The sequence below is a fragment of the Bubalus bubalis genome, chromosome 6 (assembly GCF_019923935.1).
Source record: "Bubalus bubalis isolate 160015118507 breed Murrah chromosome 6, NDDB_SH_1, whole genome shotgun sequence".
Classification (NCBI taxonomy): Eukaryota; Metazoa; Chordata; class Mammalia; order Artiodactyla; family Bovidae; genus Bubalus; species Bubalus bubalis.
This window is the reverse complement of record NC_059162.1, coordinates 74,716,296-74,734,775: the sequence shown is the minus strand read 5'-3', so window position 1 is coordinate 74,734,775 and position 18,480 is coordinate 74,716,296. Positions and strand designations below refer to the sequence as shown.

General features: G+C 33.7%; 1 protein-coding gene across 2 annotated transcripts in view; it reads right to left on the bottom strand.

Annotated features, from left to right (window-relative positions):
• Nucleotides 1-104: 104 nt before the first annotated feature.
• LRRC40 (leucine rich repeat containing 40) overlaps nt 105-18,480 on the bottom strand; it is a 40,293-nt gene continuing 21,917 nt past the window's right edge. The window contains exons 8-15 of one of the 2 annotated variants that reach the window (XM_045166128.1): nt 16,322-16,409; nt 16,157-16,202; nt 13,498-13,606; nt 9,672-9,779; nt 9,052-9,162; nt 6,767-6,844; nt 3,916-4,101; nt 105-1,586 (exon numbers count right to left, since the gene is read on the bottom strand). In XM_045166128.1, coding sequence (XP_045022063.1) covers nt 1,481-1,586; nt 3,916-4,101; nt 6,767-6,844; nt 9,052-9,162; nt 9,672-9,779; nt 13,498-13,606; nt 16,157-16,202; nt 16,322-16,409 — 832 coding nt within the window. In that variant the 3' untranslated portion in view covers nt 105-1,480. Of the gene's footprint in view, nt 1,587-1,633; nt 3,077-3,915; nt 4,102-6,766; nt 6,845-9,051; nt 9,163-9,671; nt 9,780-13,497; nt 13,607-16,156; nt 16,203-16,321; nt 16,410-18,480 lie in introns of those variants that run through there. The other variant, XM_045166129.1, reaches the window with a different exon arrangement.

Here is an 18,480-nt window from a genome sequence, read left to right as displayed (position 1 = left end):
GTGTCTTTTGTTTAATATGGAAGCTGATTTCTTAGGAAGCAACAGAGTTGTTGTATGAAAAGGGAATGTTTCTTTTAAACCAAAAACATAAACATTGTAATCAATATTTGAAAAATGTAACTTTTTAATGAACATGTAGTATTTATCTTTATTAGCAATGATTTTTTTCATAATATGATTATGTCTCAATCACCCAAAAGCTATCTATCCATCCATCTATTATCTACTTACCTACCTGTCCACCCATCTATTTATATAAACTAGTTAATACCGTCTATCAATTGGTTACTTAATAGAATCACATAGTACATTTTATAATGACTGACTAGCCTACTTCTGATATTTTTGGTGTAAATACAAATGTTTATATTTAATTTTTATTAAATCCGGTTCATCTATAACAAATTACTTTTTAGAAAATTACCGCATGACTACAAATTTAGTCTTATTAACGTTACTAGCAAATTTAAAAATTAAGACCTTGGAAATTTAAAAAAAATGAACAAGGAAGGGTCAGAACACATCAACAGAGTAATTATACATACAAGGAACTGCTTAGTATTTAAATAAAACACATTTTAAGATGTCTATGCAGTATATGCTCTTATTTTCTGTTGCTGTTATCTATAAAATTAATACAATTTCAGTATTTTTTTTTTAAAGAACAGAAGGTATCATTTAAATGCTCACACTCTGAGGGAAAAATATGCAGATCTAATTTCTTTAAATGTGTTGAATCTAGAAATACTAGGTTGTTGTATGGAAACTTAGTACTAAAGCATCTTAAAAAAAAAGTCCAATCAAGTTTTAAATTCAAAATTGTGAGAGCAATTAAAACAACACTTTTACTATTTTCTCCACCAATAACTATATCTTGTGTACCATTTCTGTGACATTAGAAACCCCGGAAAATGATTTCATGAAACATGGGAAAAAGACTAGGAAAAAACATTTCAACTATATTAAAACAAAACAAGACAATAAATATTAATTTGAAACTTATACTGATACCAACCATATCACAAAAGTCTTATCATGGATAATGAAAAGCCTTATTTTTTTTAAATGCCAAAGAGCAGTATTAAATAAAATTCAATTCAATTGTATAGTCAATGAAAATTTAGAAATTAAAACATAAGTTTAAAGAAAACATAGAAATTGGATGGTCGTATTCAAGTCAGTTGGTCATAATATACGTAACACAGTAGAAATGGGAAAAAAAATCCATCACTACAAAAATGCTTTGTCATTATAAAAATATTTAACTATAATAAATAAAAATTCATTTTTGAAGAAACTGTTTGCTATGTGGGAATGAGTGAATTTTTTTTTGCATAAATCTTATGCAAAATATTTAGAACAAATGAACACAATACGTGATTACACCATCATAAATGAAGATAATACCTTAGAAAAATGTTAGTTATCAATTTAAGAAGTCTAAGAATTAACATGACCAAGATTATGTAATGACTTCAATTTAAGTAGGAATTCGGTCTCTCAAATATTCCAAAATAGCAGCTGTTCCTTTCATTATGATGGCTGCTCGAGGAACGCGGAATGGATTTCCATCTAGAAGCAATGTCCTAAACAAAAGAGAGAAATCAGAATTTTAACATTTTCCATTAGGGAGGCATTTCTTCTAATTTCATTTACTATTTCATAAGTAAAATATGTGTATTATTTTTTGAATTGTCCCTTTTCATTCTAAGCATTTAAACAGAACTGTAACTATAATGATGACTGAAATAACATTAATTGAATACTCATTACATGAAAAGTATGGTTCTAAGTAACTTATATTCACTGACTCTCTTAAAGAGCTTGACAATTCTATGATGTAGGTACCATTAATATTTCAATTTTATAAACAGGAAACACAAGTTCAGGAAGATAAGAAAGACATGTCCAAGATTAGTTATTAAATAGAAGAGCTGTGATATGAATCATTATTTTACCCATCACCTCCTCAATCTTATAATGACCATATACTAAATGGTTGAATTATATTTACACACGTGCTAGAATGAGCAAACTGACAAATACTCATATCAAAGACTATAACATAGTCAATATATCCTATCCACACCAGAACATTAACACATCTGTCTTTGTACTTCCTCCCTTGACCAGACGCACTTATAAAATCTATTTAAATATTCTGAAATGAGTACAGTTTAAGATCTAAGGGCTGGTTGATTTACTTATTTAATTTAATGAAATAAATTATAAGAGATTTTTTTCTTAATTTTCAATAACTTAAGTATTTATATAAACAAAAGTTAAAGGATTCACAACGTATTATACAGTAGATCTAAATTATATCTTCAAATGTATCTGTGTGCCATGGGAATTCTTTTAAAGACCGATTTTCTTAATTTATAGAAAAATTAATTATAGTCAATCTTCATTACTCATAGACTCCAAATTTGCTAATTTGCCTGCTCACTAAAATTTATTAGTCACCTCCAAATCAATACATGGGGCACTTTGAAGATCATTTTGGACATGTACAGAGCAGCAAAAAATTTGAGTCACTTAACCCTGAGGACAAAAAAAGGTGACGCTCTGTCTTGTTTCAGCTCTCATACCATAAACAAGTGTTCCTTCCATAGTCTATTAAGTGTGACTTTTTTTGTATTATTGTACTTTTTCTTGGTGATTTGGCTGTTTAATATAGCCTGCAAGCATAATGCTGACGTATTTCTAGTTTTTCTAAGCACATGAAAGATGTCATGTATCTTACAGGGAAACACACACGTTAGATAAGCTTCATTCAGGCATAAATCATAGCACTGTTTAGCCATAATTCAATATGAATGAATCAACAATATTAAATAAGGCATCTTAATGCAGAAACACACATAACACAAGATTATGTGTGGATTGGTTGATGAAAATGTGACCAGAAGCTTGAAAGAGCCTGACTCTGTGCTTCCCCTAGGGAGTAACGGTTCAGTATTTGCTAAGTTGGTTTTCAGAGACTTTATAGAATACACTTATGGAACATAACAAGAATCAACTCACTTGCCTTCTATAATTCAATAATTGAGGTACCAAAGATATCAGTGCTGCCCTAGTAAAGTAAAATATGTTAAGCCATTATATGCAGTTTTCAATAATTAAATTTTTCTGACACATTCTGTTTAACTACTAGGCTTGCTGTTCATGTCTCAAATTCCCTTTATATTCACTTAACAAGTACTCATTAGGTGCTTACCACTTTCTCGGCACTGGGATAACTCTTGTACAGGACAAAGAAATGATATAAATAAGTCCTAACAAAGCAGGATGGGAAATCTTAGGAGGGACTAACTCTGCCTGGAGTTTTGGAAAGGTTTTCAAAGGTGATAATTAGGTTGATTACTGACAGAAGCAGGGTAAAGGCACTTGAGGCTGAGGTAATAGCAAACACAGAGTACGAAAGACCCCGCAGGGCTTGAAACAACTGGTAGTAGTCTATAATCAGATTTTAAAAATCCCTATCTGCACAGCTAAGGAGTTGACATTTCCCTGATGTTTTTATGCAGTAGTTTCAGGTTATACACATACAGAGGGATGAGAAAGTATCACTAAAACAATCGACATGTATGATAGATGTGTACTATACTTACACATATATCATGCTATATACACATACAGAGGGATGAGAAAAGTATCACTAAAACAATCAACATGTATGATAGATGTGTACTATACTTACACATATATCATGCTATATAAACAAAACTAAAAAATAAATTTGGTAAAATTTGGAAAACAGAATTGGGATTCAGAGTCTTGTTACCTTTTATTTTTAACAGGACATTACATTTTTTATTTCAACTTGCCTGCAAGACTACCTCAAAAAACAAACAAACAAAAAGAAACAAAAACACTTCCACAACTGAATACATGAAAAAACTCAGCATTTACCTTAAGTTCACACAGTTACCAAGCTCTGGTGGAATCTGTAGGAGGTCATTATTTTGAAGGTCCAATGTGATCAGACTTTCCATTGTCTTCATTTTCTGAGGGTCCAAAGATCCAACCTGATTATTACTAATCAAAATTGTTTCAAGTGTGGGAATTCGATACAGAACTTCAGGTAGTATTTTGAACCTATTAGAATATGAACAGAACAAACAGGAATCAGAGGCAAAATTATCCCCTAGATGATGGAGGTTTGATCTAATGACATAAAGCTTTCTTAATGTAAGGTTTTTTTTTTTTTTTTTTAATTTGGTATAAGTTCTGCACTTAAATTTTTCAGAAAATTCTTAAAAATGGATAAGCTTTGGAAACCTTGAAATATATGTTAAGTGGACAGACTTGTAGCAGTTTCCATTTACTATACAAAAAAATCAAACAAAAGTTCAGAGTAAATTCCCCCATGTTTTTCTTTTCTCCTTCAGGAGACAAGGAAATCTTCCTGAAATGCTCTTTATAAAATGTCTCCATGTAGGTATTCTTCCTTAGTTTACTTTTATTTCTTATGAAACAGAATTACTGCCAATATTTAAAGTAAAAGAGATTTATACTTTGCTTTGACTTAGGCTTCAAAAATGACTAATTCAGTCATTTTTCCAACAATCAAAAATATATTCATTTTGGTTTTTGAAAACATTATAAAACAACTCTAGATTGCTGGTTTCTTATCCAAAGTAACCCTGAAGATGCCATAAGAGAGATGGGAAAGTTGATGGCTCTCAGAGCAATTCTCAGTAACATTTCAGGATCCCTGGGTGGGGGGAAAAGAAACTAGCTTGGTTTTAATGTGAGGCAAACTGCTGCCTCAACTAGAAAAGAGAAGGATGTGGTGAAGGAGAGCTGTATAGTGGTGGCCTTTTCACTTCCCCATACTGCCCTTCCTTTGCTGCCTTGATGTTAAAAAAAACTGAACTACAATGAAGGGTAAATTCATTAAGGAAGCTCCGAAGTTACAGAGGGATGGAAGAGTCAGTAACAGAAGTACAGATGGACCAAATCATCTTGAGTAGTCCCTCCAACTTCTCCCACAAACCATGAACAAGATAATTAAAAATGATGCAGCTAACCAGTTACAGAAGTTAAGGTTAGGTTTGCCAGCTCCTAAAGAATTAACAATGCAATTGATAGCTCAATGCGTGAGTGCATGCTTAGTCACTTCAGTCGAGTCGGACTCTGTAACCCTGTGGACTGTAGCCCTCCAGCCTCCACTGTGCATGGGATTCTCCAGGCAAGAATACTGGAATGGGTTGCCATTTCCTTCTCCAGGGGATCTTCCCAACCCAGGGACTAAACACGGGTATCCTGCGTTGCAGGCAGATTCTTAACATCTGAGCTACCAGGGAAGGCCCTGATATAGACAACTCAACAGAGAACTGATAGTTCATATCAATAGAGAACTGATAGTTCAATTAATAAAAATTAGAATACACAACTCAATAGAGAACTGATAGTTCAATTCACAAAAATTAGAAGAATCTGAGAAGTACTTATATTTTTAAACAATGACAGCAAAGGTATTACCTATACTCGAGAAACACAAATAACTGAGTAGATAGAAAAAAATTAATAGGCAGTATTTTAACATCACTGTGCCTTAGATTTCTTATCTGTAAATGAGCATGAATAACAGTACTACAATTATATACTTGTTACAAGGATTAAATGAATGTATAGGAAGGTCATGGGACAGTATCTGTAATATAATAAATGTTAGCCACTACTATTTATATTAAATTGTTACCAGAATCAACTTTCATCATAGGAAACAATATGACATAGTTGTTAAGAGCCCAACTTCTGGAGTCAAACCACCTGGGCTCAAATCCCAGCTCTATACTCCTCAATTTCTAAATGGACATAGTAACAGAACCTACCATGCCGAGCTTTTGTGAAGATTAAGTCAGGTAATACACATAAAGTACTTAGTTCAGTGTCAGCAGACAATAAGTATTAATAAATAAGCTCCCAATAAAAATTAGTTATTCTTGATTATTACATTGGGCTTCCCTTGTGGCTCATCTGGTAAAGAATCCACCTGCAATGTGGGGGACCTGGGTTCAATCCCTGGGTTGGGAAGATCCCCTGGAGAAGGGAAAGGCTACCCACACCAGTATTCTGGCCTGGAGAATTCCACGGACTATACAATCCATGGGGGTCGCAAAGAGTCGGACACGACTGAGCAACTTTCGCTTTCATTAATTATTATAGTATCTTAGTGTTTACAAAATACAATCTAAATTTCACTAGCATAAAAAGCTCTGAAAGGGCTGGCTACTGCTACACACCCAATATCATTTGTTACTTCTACTCTTCTGCTGCATCACTTTTTGGTCTGAGCCATATTAAACTTCTTGAAGGGTCCCAAACACATCACTTTCTCATATCCTTGGGCATTAATACATGCTACTTGCTCTACATAGGATGCCATGTCCCTGTGTGCTCCAAGCCTCAGTTTCAGAGCTACCTCCTCCACCTTCAAGTAATCTCTGGAAATACCTATGTATGCACTGTGCTTCCTCTATAGCAATAAGAACTATTTATTTGCATATTTGTCTTCCTACTAGGCTACAGGTTTCTTAAAATAGTTAAAAAGAACAAAAAAATGTAGACATCAGTTGTGAAAATTCTAAAAAGGCAACATCACTTTTAACTCTAAGTGGAACTAAGTGACAATAAACCTGGATATTTAAACGAAGAAAAAGCATACAGCCTTTTTGTTTGTCTCTTTATTCTCTAGTAGTCTCTAGTAAGATCTACAAATTTTCTACAGAATAATTGTGAGGAGGATGTTTCTTACCTATTAAAGGAAAGGTTGATTGTTTGTAGCCGTGTCAATGATTCCATTTCTTCAGGCAAAGAACTTAAAAAATTATTCCTAAATTAGAGAGAAAAAGATGATTTACAAAATTTGAAAAATTTGTCCAAATTTATAATTAAAGTATTGATTGGACAAAAATTTACATAGCTCAGTTTGTCAATTCTTGATTTCATTAAGACTGTGTCCTGAGAATTCTGAATCAGTCAGGAGCTTTAAGTATTTGATCAATGGGCCTAATTCTAATACCAAAGTGCAATCAACTGGTAATGCAAACAACTCTTTAGTAATAGATTTAACAGAGTGAACACTGTAAACTAATCCCTTATCTACTTCAAATTGCAATCAGCAATACTTTCCACAGTCAGAGCCCTTTAGGTCATGCCTATAAATACTATATTATTTGACATCACAAGTATTCTATGTATTTGATTAACACAAATATTTCATATATAGAATAATTGAAGAATAATTGAAAAATTACAAGAAAAAGAGGAAACAAATGCAAAGAGATTCTGTATATTTAGAAATTTAGAGTTTTCTACTATATAAGTATTAAGGAAGACCACTTCTACTTTTAGTTTAGAATTTTAATTTGCACAATGTGTAACTTTTCAAGATCTTACAATAAAACACAGAAGTAAAGGGAATCTCATTTACCACTGAAATGAACTGGGAAAAAATTTAGAAGGTTAACAGGAAGGTAGAAATATTCTAGAGGTCATACAACTACTACTGTTGTTGCTGTTTGGTTGCTAAGTCATGTCCTACTCTGTTTGTGACCCCATGGACTGTAGCTCACCAGGCTTCTCTGTCCATGGGATTTTCCAAGCAAGAATACTAGAGTGGGTTACCATTTCTTTCTCCAGGGGATCTTCCCAACCCAGAGACTGAATGCACATCTCCTGCATCTGTCGAATCCACAGGTGGATTCTCTACCACTGACCCACCAGAGAGAAGCCCCAAAACTACTAATAATAGAAAACATTTGTGAGAAAATTATCTCCAACTAGGTGGTTATCTATCACACTGAGTAATTTTCTCTAACCTATATTTTTGCATTCAGAAGTGTAGCCTAATATATTAATATGCCATACTTTGTACAACTCAACATGTGTCCTTTTTTCTTTTCTCTGTATTTTTCTCCATTATTGTCTTTATTAATCCATGCTGAATACCAACTGATGGTCTATATCTTCTCCTAGAGTCTTATACATACTGATATCAAACATAAAAGCATATTTTAGTCACTTAATTAGAAATTTCCAGGTATAGTTATAGACAGCGGCACACACATCGATAGACACACACACACACAAGGATGGGATGAAAAGAAAGAAAGTCAGCAGCACTGCAGCAGGGATTCATCCTCACTGCTCCATTTGATACTGAACTAAAATGTGATTTTAAACTGTTTTGCCAGTGTAATTGTCCGTGGAAAATAGAAATAGTTCCACATTTAGCAAGAGCATACATGCTAATATACTTGTTTTAACTGCATAAGGAAAAAATTTTTTGTCTCTGTGTGAAGACTAAATCTTCAAACAGATATAATTAGCTTATTGTAATTTAACTATTGTGTGAGTGGAGCAAGAGCAGTTACATTTTAATAAACTAAAACCACACCTAGTAACAACATACATGGGCAGTCAGAAGCCCAGGTAATAGAAATATACTTCACAAACCAAGCTTTAAAGCCTAAAAAAATAAGTGACTATCTGACCCTGAAATACCTATTATCACCCTCAAAAACCTGTGACACTTCTGATCCTGTCACTTAAACATAGGACATATTTAAATTAAACTTCCTATTACCTCTGTAGAGCCTTAAACAGTTTCCTTTATTTTTGCTGTCAATCATAGTGTTCTTTATCTTGCCTTGTGTGGTTAATGTATTTTGAAACCAAATAGGTTGTTTTTATGATAAAGTCATGCTAGCTATTGTGCCAGCATAGCATTTGGGCAGTTTTATGTTAAAAAAGAAAAAAGCAATATGAAGCAAATACTTTGCATGTGCTATTTTAATTTTGCTTAAGTATGAATCTAATAAAGTGTCAGTATTTCCTAATATTTTAAATAATTGTCTTATCACATAACTTCAAATGACATCTGATTAAAATATTTCCTAAATGCTTACTTTTAGATTACTCCTAAAATTTTATTAATAAAGACCAATTTTGTTTCTTAGGAAAACATGAGGGAAAGGGCAAAAATCAGGAAAAATACAAATTATTATTAAAAAAGGGAAGAATAGTATCAATAAATACCTGAGATCTAAAAAAGTCAATTTTTGAAGTGTACATAATTCCAAGGATATAAAGGAAAGCTTATTAAAACTGAGATTGACATCAGAAACCATTTCCTTCAGTTCCACAATCCTGAAACAATAATAATTTTAAATATCAATACTTGAATTCACTGTCAAAACTTTAAAACTACAAGCTGACCATAGAGGAAAAAAGCTTATATTATTTTTGCTAATTAAGATTTTCTGTAACTTTTACTTTTCTCACAAAAAAATCCCAGTCAGTTTGGATGTGTAACTGATAAAAATAGATTTTTAAAAACAGCTGTAATATTATCTGTCCAGGAATTTCTACTGGACTTTAAATGTATGTTGAAGTTTAAGAAACCATTCAGTCTGTTTAAACTAATTATGGACTCGCTGCACTTCCCACCAAAATCTAGGCAATACTTTATTAATTCCTATCTCAGGAAATACTTAAGTAAATTTTACCAAATCCCTCAAATATTAACAATGTAAGGTATTTTACGTATACTTCCTAAGTAAAAAACTATTAAAAATAATTATTATTGCAACTAAGATGCAAGTACAACTGAGAATGAGTCACAGCTTAATAGAAATAGCATCATGAACAGTTCTTACCTTTTGGGAATTTCACACAGCTGATTCTTACTGAAGTTAATCGAAGTGATAATGTTACTTTTTACCGCATCAAACACTTCATCAGGAATCAAAGCTGTCTGTTTATCACTAAATGAAAAATGGTTTAAAGATGCATCATTCTGGGACTTCGCTCGTGGTCCAGTGCCTAAGACTCCATGCTCCCAGTGCAGTGGGCCCTGGTCAGGGAACTAGATCCTGCATGCCCCAGCTACGACTGAAGATCCAGAGAGCCTAAACTAAAACCTGGTGCAACCAAACAAACCATTTTTTTTAAAGTGCATCATTCTAAGCAATCTGGAAAGACATGATCACTGCTGTTCATTTTAAAGGCCTTTAAAGATTTCATAAGGAGATTTTTCAAGGTAGTTTATTATGAAGCTCTGTAAAGAATACCACAAAAACCTACCAACTCACAAAATGTTAGGAATTCAGACACCCTATTGTGTCATAACACCTTGTGTCACACCTTTGGTGTGACATAAACTCACAGTCATAAACTCAATATGAACAAAAACAGATACCTTTAAAGTCTAAGATGTCCAAGAGTCAGAACACTGAAGGAACAGTATTTGGGATTCTTGTACCGCAGAGAACAGCTAAATCTTTAATTTTAAAAACTATCTCGCCTCCTGTCTTAAAAATCTCTTAATAGAGTTTAGCTGTCAACTTTCTTTGGATACAGAGTTAACTGCAGAAAACAATCAATGTTTAAAAGTTCAACATGATACTAAACTAGTTTTCTCATAACCTAAACAGTTTCTCCCTCACTTAGCATGACAAAGTACACAGGGTTATGGCCTTGGACTAAACTATTTCTGGTTCTTTCATTAATATACTTTGTTAATTTACCTTCCTTAAACCTCAGTTCTATGAAGTTAGAATCTAAAGGCATTTTCTTTTCATTACATTTCATTACATTTCTTTTCCATTAAAATTTTCAGTTATATTTTCAATAAAATATAATTTTAGTAAGAAAGTACAGTAGAACTCTGACATTTGCAAATTTAACAATTTGATATTATAATTGGGCATTAGGCTTATGTTCTTCTTTTACAATTTTTAATTCCTAACCTCATCCACTAAAAAGAATCTTCAGAGGAATTCCAAAAATGAACGACTATATGAACAAGAAAAAAATATTACATATAATGTGTGATACTGGAGAACTGTATGAGAAAAGCACTATAATACAGAGAGATAAAAAGCCTAAATTTCACCGTCATTATGCTTCCACTTTTGCTTTTGGGTTCCATTTTCTGCTGTGCAGATGGAGCACTTTTACCTTTTTGATCAGAATTGCTCAAGTCACAGAGAACTGATTTATCCAAATTAAAGTTTGAAGAGTTATGCTATTTTAAAAACTTCAGTTGAAGGCATTTATGCCTTAAGATTGGGAAATAATTTATACTTTAAATAGAATACTTCTGTCCAATTCAAGTCTCCAAGGAAAACAAATTACAATAAATTTAGAATCAAAACAATCTAAGATGCATAGCCTTAAGTGCTACCTTTATTATGCTTTTGTGATATTGCTGCCTTTAAAGAACGGGAATGATTAACCCCACCAAAAAAAAAGTTTTCAATACTACTTTATACATTGCTTAAAACAATTAAAAGAAAGAGCATATATAAAGTAGCATAGTGTTCAGCATAGAAGAGAAACTCAATAAACTCAATAAATCATATCCATGCAGAGTAGAGGGAGTGGAAACCAGAGATAAAAGGAATTCTAAGCTAAGAAATTCCAAGACAGGAATCAAGTCTGTCTGAACATTTGGTATATTACAAAACCTAACATAGAATTTGATACCTAGTAGGTTCCAAAAATATCTACTGAATAAATGGGTATGCTGCTGCTGCTGCTAAGTCGCTTCAGTCGTGTCCGACTCTGTGCGACCCCATAGACGGCAGCCCACCAGGCTCCCCCGTCCCTGGGATTCTCCAGGCAAGAACACGGGAGTGGGTTGCCATTTCCTTCTCCAGAATAAATGGGTATATTATGTGTAAAATAAAACATGCTAAATTACTACACTAATATGCTATGAAAAGGACACAACTACAACGATGGATGAGTACTATCTTGTATTACAGTGTCAAAGAAGGAAGGCTTAGAGTAGTGATTTCTATGTGAATGAAACACAGCAAATATGAAATGGAGACTGTATCCTGACTGCTGAGGAGGTAGTACCCACTGATACTACACATTAAAGAAAAGAGGCCAGGAATTGATGATGATTCTGTGGATAACTGAATAAACCTTGTCACTATCTAACTTGAGAATGTACTCTTTTCAATACAATACCAACATGAACTAATCACTGAAAGACTTCTGACTGTACTGGCTGTTTTTATCATTGTTGCCTTAGACAGTACTGAAGAATACTTGACAATCACTTCCAATTTCTGCATAGGTATCTTCTTTCTCCAGTCAAACACATGCCCATAATATACAAACATCATTAGGCTTCTGCCTCGGTTTACATACCAACATTGTAACTATTACAGGTTTAATATATGTGCCACTCCGGGAGAAATATCAATAACCTCAGATATGCAGATGACACCACCCTTACGGCAGAAAGTGAAGAGGAACTAAAAAGCCTCTTGATGAAAGTGAAAGTGGAGAGTGAAAAAGTTGGCTTAAAGCTCAACATTCAGAAAACTAAGATCATGGAATCCGGTCCCATCACTTCATGGGAAATAGATGGGGAAACAGTGGAAACAGTGTCAGACTTTATTTTTTGGGGCTCCAAAATCACTGCAAATGGTGACTGCAGCCATGAAATTAAAAGACGCTTACTCCTTGGAAGGAAAGTTATGACCAACCTAGACAGCATATTCAAAAGCAGAGACGTTACTTTGCTAACAAAGGTTCGTCTAGTCAAGGCTATGGTTTTTCCAGTGGTCATGTATGGATGTGAGAGTTGGACTGTGAAGAAGGCTGAGCGCCGAGGAATTGATGCTTTTGAACTGTGGTGCTGGAGAAGACTCTTGAGAGTCCCTTGGACTGCAAGGAGATCCAACCAGTCCATTCTGAAGGAGATCAGCCCTGGGATTTCTTTGGAAGGAATGATGCTAAAGCTGAAACTCCAGTACTTTGGCCACCTCATGCGAAGAGCTGACTCACTGGAAAAGACTCTGATGCTGGGAGGGATTGGGGGCAAGAGGAGAAGGGGACGACAGAGCATGAGATGGCTGGATGGCATCACTGACTCAATGGACGTGAGTCTCAGTGAACTCCGGGAGTTGGTGATGGACAGGGAGGCCTGCCGTGCTGCGATTCATGGGTCGCAAAGAGTCGGACACGACTGAGCAACTGATCTGATCTGATCTGAGAGCACGTTATTATAACATATTATTTGACTTGAATTCGGATATATAAACAGTACAACCTCTCAAGCTTTGTCTGCTTGAGGTATTCATTAAATAAATGATACTTACACTTCTTAGTTACCAATATATGACCTCCCTCCAATATAAAATTCTCTCTGGATGCTGGTTACTGAGTCAGAAAATTTTATTACCAAACAATACTGTGTCTTGTATTTTACAATTATAAAATATTATAAAAAATTTACTATTAACCATATATCAACCTCCTTAAGCATAATAAACAAATCACCTAAGGAATGGACTTAAATTCATTGTATATGCTTCTACCTCATCACTTTTTTTGCAATTGCTATTATTCTAAGTACTAATGCACTCTGATGAATTCTTCTTCACCAACTGTCCTTTTTTCTGAAGAATTATTTCTGAAAGTTACCTATGTGTTTTACAACATTTAAGAAAATGAATTACATACCTATAGTCTAACATTTTTAATGTGATGATGGTGTGCACATTGACTCTAGATTCACTTGGCAGTGTCATGGCAGTCTCAGTAACAGAATCATTTTGGCTAGGTCCATCATCTGGCAAAAGAAAAATTATATAAAACTAATATTTATACTACAAAGTCATTTAAAAATTCCTGAAAATACTTTAAAATAGTACACATGATTTTTAGATACTATTGGTGAAAATGTCTTTCCATATGCTTTATTTCCAATAACTCAAATCTAGGTATAGTTTGATCTTTATGTAATAGAAAAAAGATAAAAAGTTCAAAATCTTTTAATAAATCTTACCATAAGAAAATTTAGGAGTAGGAAAGGATAAAGAGTAACTACAATGTCTCAGAAGAAACAATGACAAGCAAAAATAGTATTCCTTCCAACGAAGGAATTTGTTAACAAAGGAAAAGTACTATTTTCCAAAAATGTCTACCAAACAGGCATCTGCCTATCTTTTCAGTTTAGGACACAATGAAGCTGATTATCCCCAATCATTTAAAATCTGGCAATTTGCATAGCCTAGTAAGCTTTTGGTACATTAGTTATATTCACTAAGATTTTTCCTAGCAAATGTAAGACTGTATTTTCACTAGGTATTTCCTAACACGCATACCTACTCACATTTACATACAACCAACTCCTTCACCAACTTCTAGAGACTGTTTAATGCTTAACACATAATGTTTAATGTTTTACAGCATAAAAAGCAAAACAAACAAAAATCATCCACAATTAAAAGAAATGGCTTTGTGATTTTTTTGGAGAAAGAGACTTCAGCCATTTAGACATAAATAAAATAAGACAATTTTTAGCAATGTGGAAATGATGGAATAGTCCTAATAGTCACATTAAGAACAGAGGCTTGCCAAAAGAACATTAAAAGAAAAATTAGCAGTATCCCTGATCTTTCCTCAACCCAGCAGGCATTTAATGAAACTTGTTGAATGATACTAAGTATACTTCTCTTGCCTTAAGCTCCTCAGACATTCATTAGTCAATCATTATTAAACTATTTTTCCACACAAATACATCCATGTAAATACTTTATTTACAGAAATAACATAATAAATGACAGACTATCGAATAGAGATAAAAGACACAGAGGACAACACTGATTTCAAGTGAAATGCTTTGCTATTTAGAAGTTCCCTAGCAGTTTGGTTATGCCACTTCAAAGAATATGTAATATATACTGCCAAATTACATCTGCAGAGACAATATTAAACCAGCAACAAAACCCAGCATTATTTTTAAATGTACATTTATATTAGCATGACTATTAAAATAGAATATTCTCAATACTTTCCAAAGAGCTACTTTTAATAATCAGCATCAAAGAGAATGTAAAGAGAAAGGCAATTGCCTCTTGTGGGGGGGACACTATTGTGAGAAACAGATTTACTTTGCACTATATTTTCTTGTACATTTACATTTGTTGCCTTTTTGATTAAAAAAACCAAGATGGTAATATTCCATAAATGGATCCAGATTCAATGCAATCCCTATCAGAATGATAACTTACTTCTTGTAGAAATTAACAAGCGGATTCTAAAATGTTTATGATATTGCAAAAAAACCCCAGAACAGTCAAAACAAACTATTTTGAAAGAAGAATAAAGCAGGAGGACTTACACACCTTCCAATTTCAAAATTTATTACAAAGCAGTGGTAACCAGTATACTGTAGCACTGGCCCCGGACAGGAATAAAGATCAATGGAAGAAACTTGTGAGTCTAAAATGAACCCTACACTCATGGTTAACTGATACGCAACAAAAACAACGCCAAGACTATTCAGTGAGAAAAGCTGACTTTTCAACAAATGGTACACAGAAACTGCATAATCACATGCAAAAAATGAAAGTGAACCCTTATCTCACAGCGTTTATAAAAATTAATTCACAGTGGATCAAAGACATGAATGTAAGAGCATAAGTATAAACCTCTTAGAAGAAAAAAAAGTAGAAAATCTTCATAAAACAGGATTTTGCAAAGAAATTTTAGATATGAAACAAAAAGCATTAGCAAAAAAAGAAAATGACTATTAAAATTAAAAAAAAAACTTGTGTTTCAAAGGACGCTATCGAGAAAATGAAAAGACAACACACAGATGCCTAGAAAACACTTCCAAATTGTGTATCTGACAAGAGACTTATACCTAGAATACATAAAGAATCAACAATTAAAAAATTAAAAATTGGGCAAAAGAACTCAAGATATTTCACCAAAGGTGTACAAATGGCTAATAAGCACACGACACTCAACATCATTATTCAAATCTGTTAATATACTTCCCAGTCAACAGAATCCTTATTTTATACAGTAATAGTCAAGTTTTGTTCTTTTACAAAGGTAAAGCATAGGTGCTGCCAGAATCTTTATTATAATTTCTAACTGGTACCCTATAACACAACTCAGAGATTAAGGACAGAACAGTATTACTGTGAATTTAAGAGTGTTTTCATAATTTCAGCATATTATGGTCTCATGGAGTCAGATCAGAGCCACATCCACCAGGGGCCATTTCCTCTAAATATTTGTACTAAAACTATATGCAAATTTATATACAATTAACACTTCACCACTTTTCACGTTATCTTTTAAAATATGGGAGAAAATAGAAGAGTACCTTTAATCTTGCTTCGTAGGTATTTTAAGACTTCTTGGGTTCCTTTCTGAAAAGAGGGGATAAAAACGTATTCACCAGACATACACTGCAGTTTCATATTAATAGATCATGTGTATGTTTCAATATCAAGTTTAAAAACAAGAGGTGAATTCTAAATATGCTTACATTTATAATTTCTCTTCGAATGGTTCTCAAAGGATTTCCTTCAAGCGCCAGGAATTTCAAATGAAGTCTTCCCAATGAACAGGGCAGACTATAAAAGATTAAATAGATTTCAAGGAAAACATCAGGGATAAGTATAATTCAACCAAGTAGTTGATTATAAAACAAGCAACATATGACAAGCTTTACATCATAAAATAGTGTCAAAGAAAACCCAAGTTAATTCAGGCCTAAAATATTTCCTTTCAAGATAAATGCCAAACATGTTTAAAAAAAATAAGAATTGTTTCAATACTGTCATATTAGGATTATTAGAAAAAGAATGTGAGCTATAAAATATTTCCTAAATTGTAGATAGTACCACTCTTATGGCAGAAAGCAAAGAAGAACTAAAGAGCCTCTTGATGAAAATGAAAGATGAGAGTGAAAAAGCTGGCTTAAAATTCAACACTCAGAAAACTAAGATCATGGCATCTGGTTCCATCACTTCATGGCAAATAGATGGAGAAACAATGAAAACAGTGACAGACTTCATTTTTCGGGGCTATAAAATCACTGCACATGGTGACTGTAGCCATGAAATTAAAAGACGCTTGCTCCTTGGAAGGAAAGTTATGACCAACCTAGACAGCATTTTAAAAAGCAGAGATATTACTTTGCCAACAAAGGTCGTCTAGTCAAAGCTATGGTTTTTCCAGTTGTCATGTATGGATGTGAAATTTGGACTATAAAGAAAGCTGAAAGCTGAAGAATTGATGCTTTTGAACTGTGGTGTTGGAGAAGACTCTCGAGAGTCCCTTGGACAGCAAGGAGATCCAACCAGTCCATCCTAAAGGATATCAGTCCTGAGTGTTCATTGGAAGATCTGACGCTGAAGCTGAAACTCCAATACTTTGGCCACCTGATGTGAAGAACTGACTCATTAGAAAAGACCCTGATGCTGGGAAAGATTGAAGGCAGGAGGAGAAGGGGATGACAGAGGATGAGATGGTTGGATGGCATCACCGCCTCTATGGACATGAGTTTGAGTAAACTCTAGGAGTTGGTGATGGACAGGAAGGCCTGGCATGCTGCAGTCCGTGGGGTCGCAAAGAGTTGGACACAACTGAGCGACTGAACTGAACTGAGACAGTGCTAAAAAGTAAATGTTAGCAAATAAAAAAATTCCTAAATGAAAAAATCATAAAGAGTAATTTTTAATCATATACTTCAGATTTTCATTCAAAAAGGAAAGTCATTTTTTTTTTTTTTTGGTACACAAGATAAAACCTGTTGATACACATAAACATTAAATCTCAAAATTTATTAAGCATCTATAATATACTAGGAATTGTTGTAGGGATATCAAGGTCCTTTCCCTTAAAAACTTTTCAGATGAACAAAAGAAAAGGACACATATATGGCTAACCAAAATACAGGAATTATCATATGTTGCTGGTGAGCATGTAAAATAGCACAGCCACTTTGGTAAGTGGGAGGTTTTTCAAACACACATTTACCATACAACTAAGCAATCCCACTCCTACATATTTCCTCAGGAAAAATGAAAATTATGTCCAATAGAGACTTACATGAATGTTCACAACAGTCAGAAAATTGAGAGCAATCCAAACATCCATCAACTAACTACTGAAGAGATGAAAAGATTGTGGCATATCTGTATAATGGAATACCACTCGGCAATAAAAATGAATAAATTACTAAGACAAAAACCACACGAATCAATCACAGAAGCGTTATACTACATGAAAGAAAGCACAAAAACTACATGCTGTGACTTCATTCATATGATACTTAAAAAAAGAAAAGTCCAGTGACAGAGCTCATCAGTGGTTGCTAGGGGTTGGGTGTATGAAAAGTGGATTGACTGCAAAGGGTATGAAGAGACTTTAGGAAAACAGAAACGTTCACTACGGTGACAGTGAATTACACCAATACATACCGTTGTCAAAACTCATTAAACTGTCTATTTTTTATATATATATATAATTAGATACATGCTAAACAAGTAAAGCTGCTTTCAGACTAGGGAAGTAGAAATTAGAAAAAGGACTAAAGGGAGAAGGAAGTAGCAAAGCCTGGATTTGGACCTAAAAGAACAGAATTCCATTAGGGAGTCAAGCAGGAAAAGGGCATTCTAAGGTAAAGAAAATGAAGAAAGA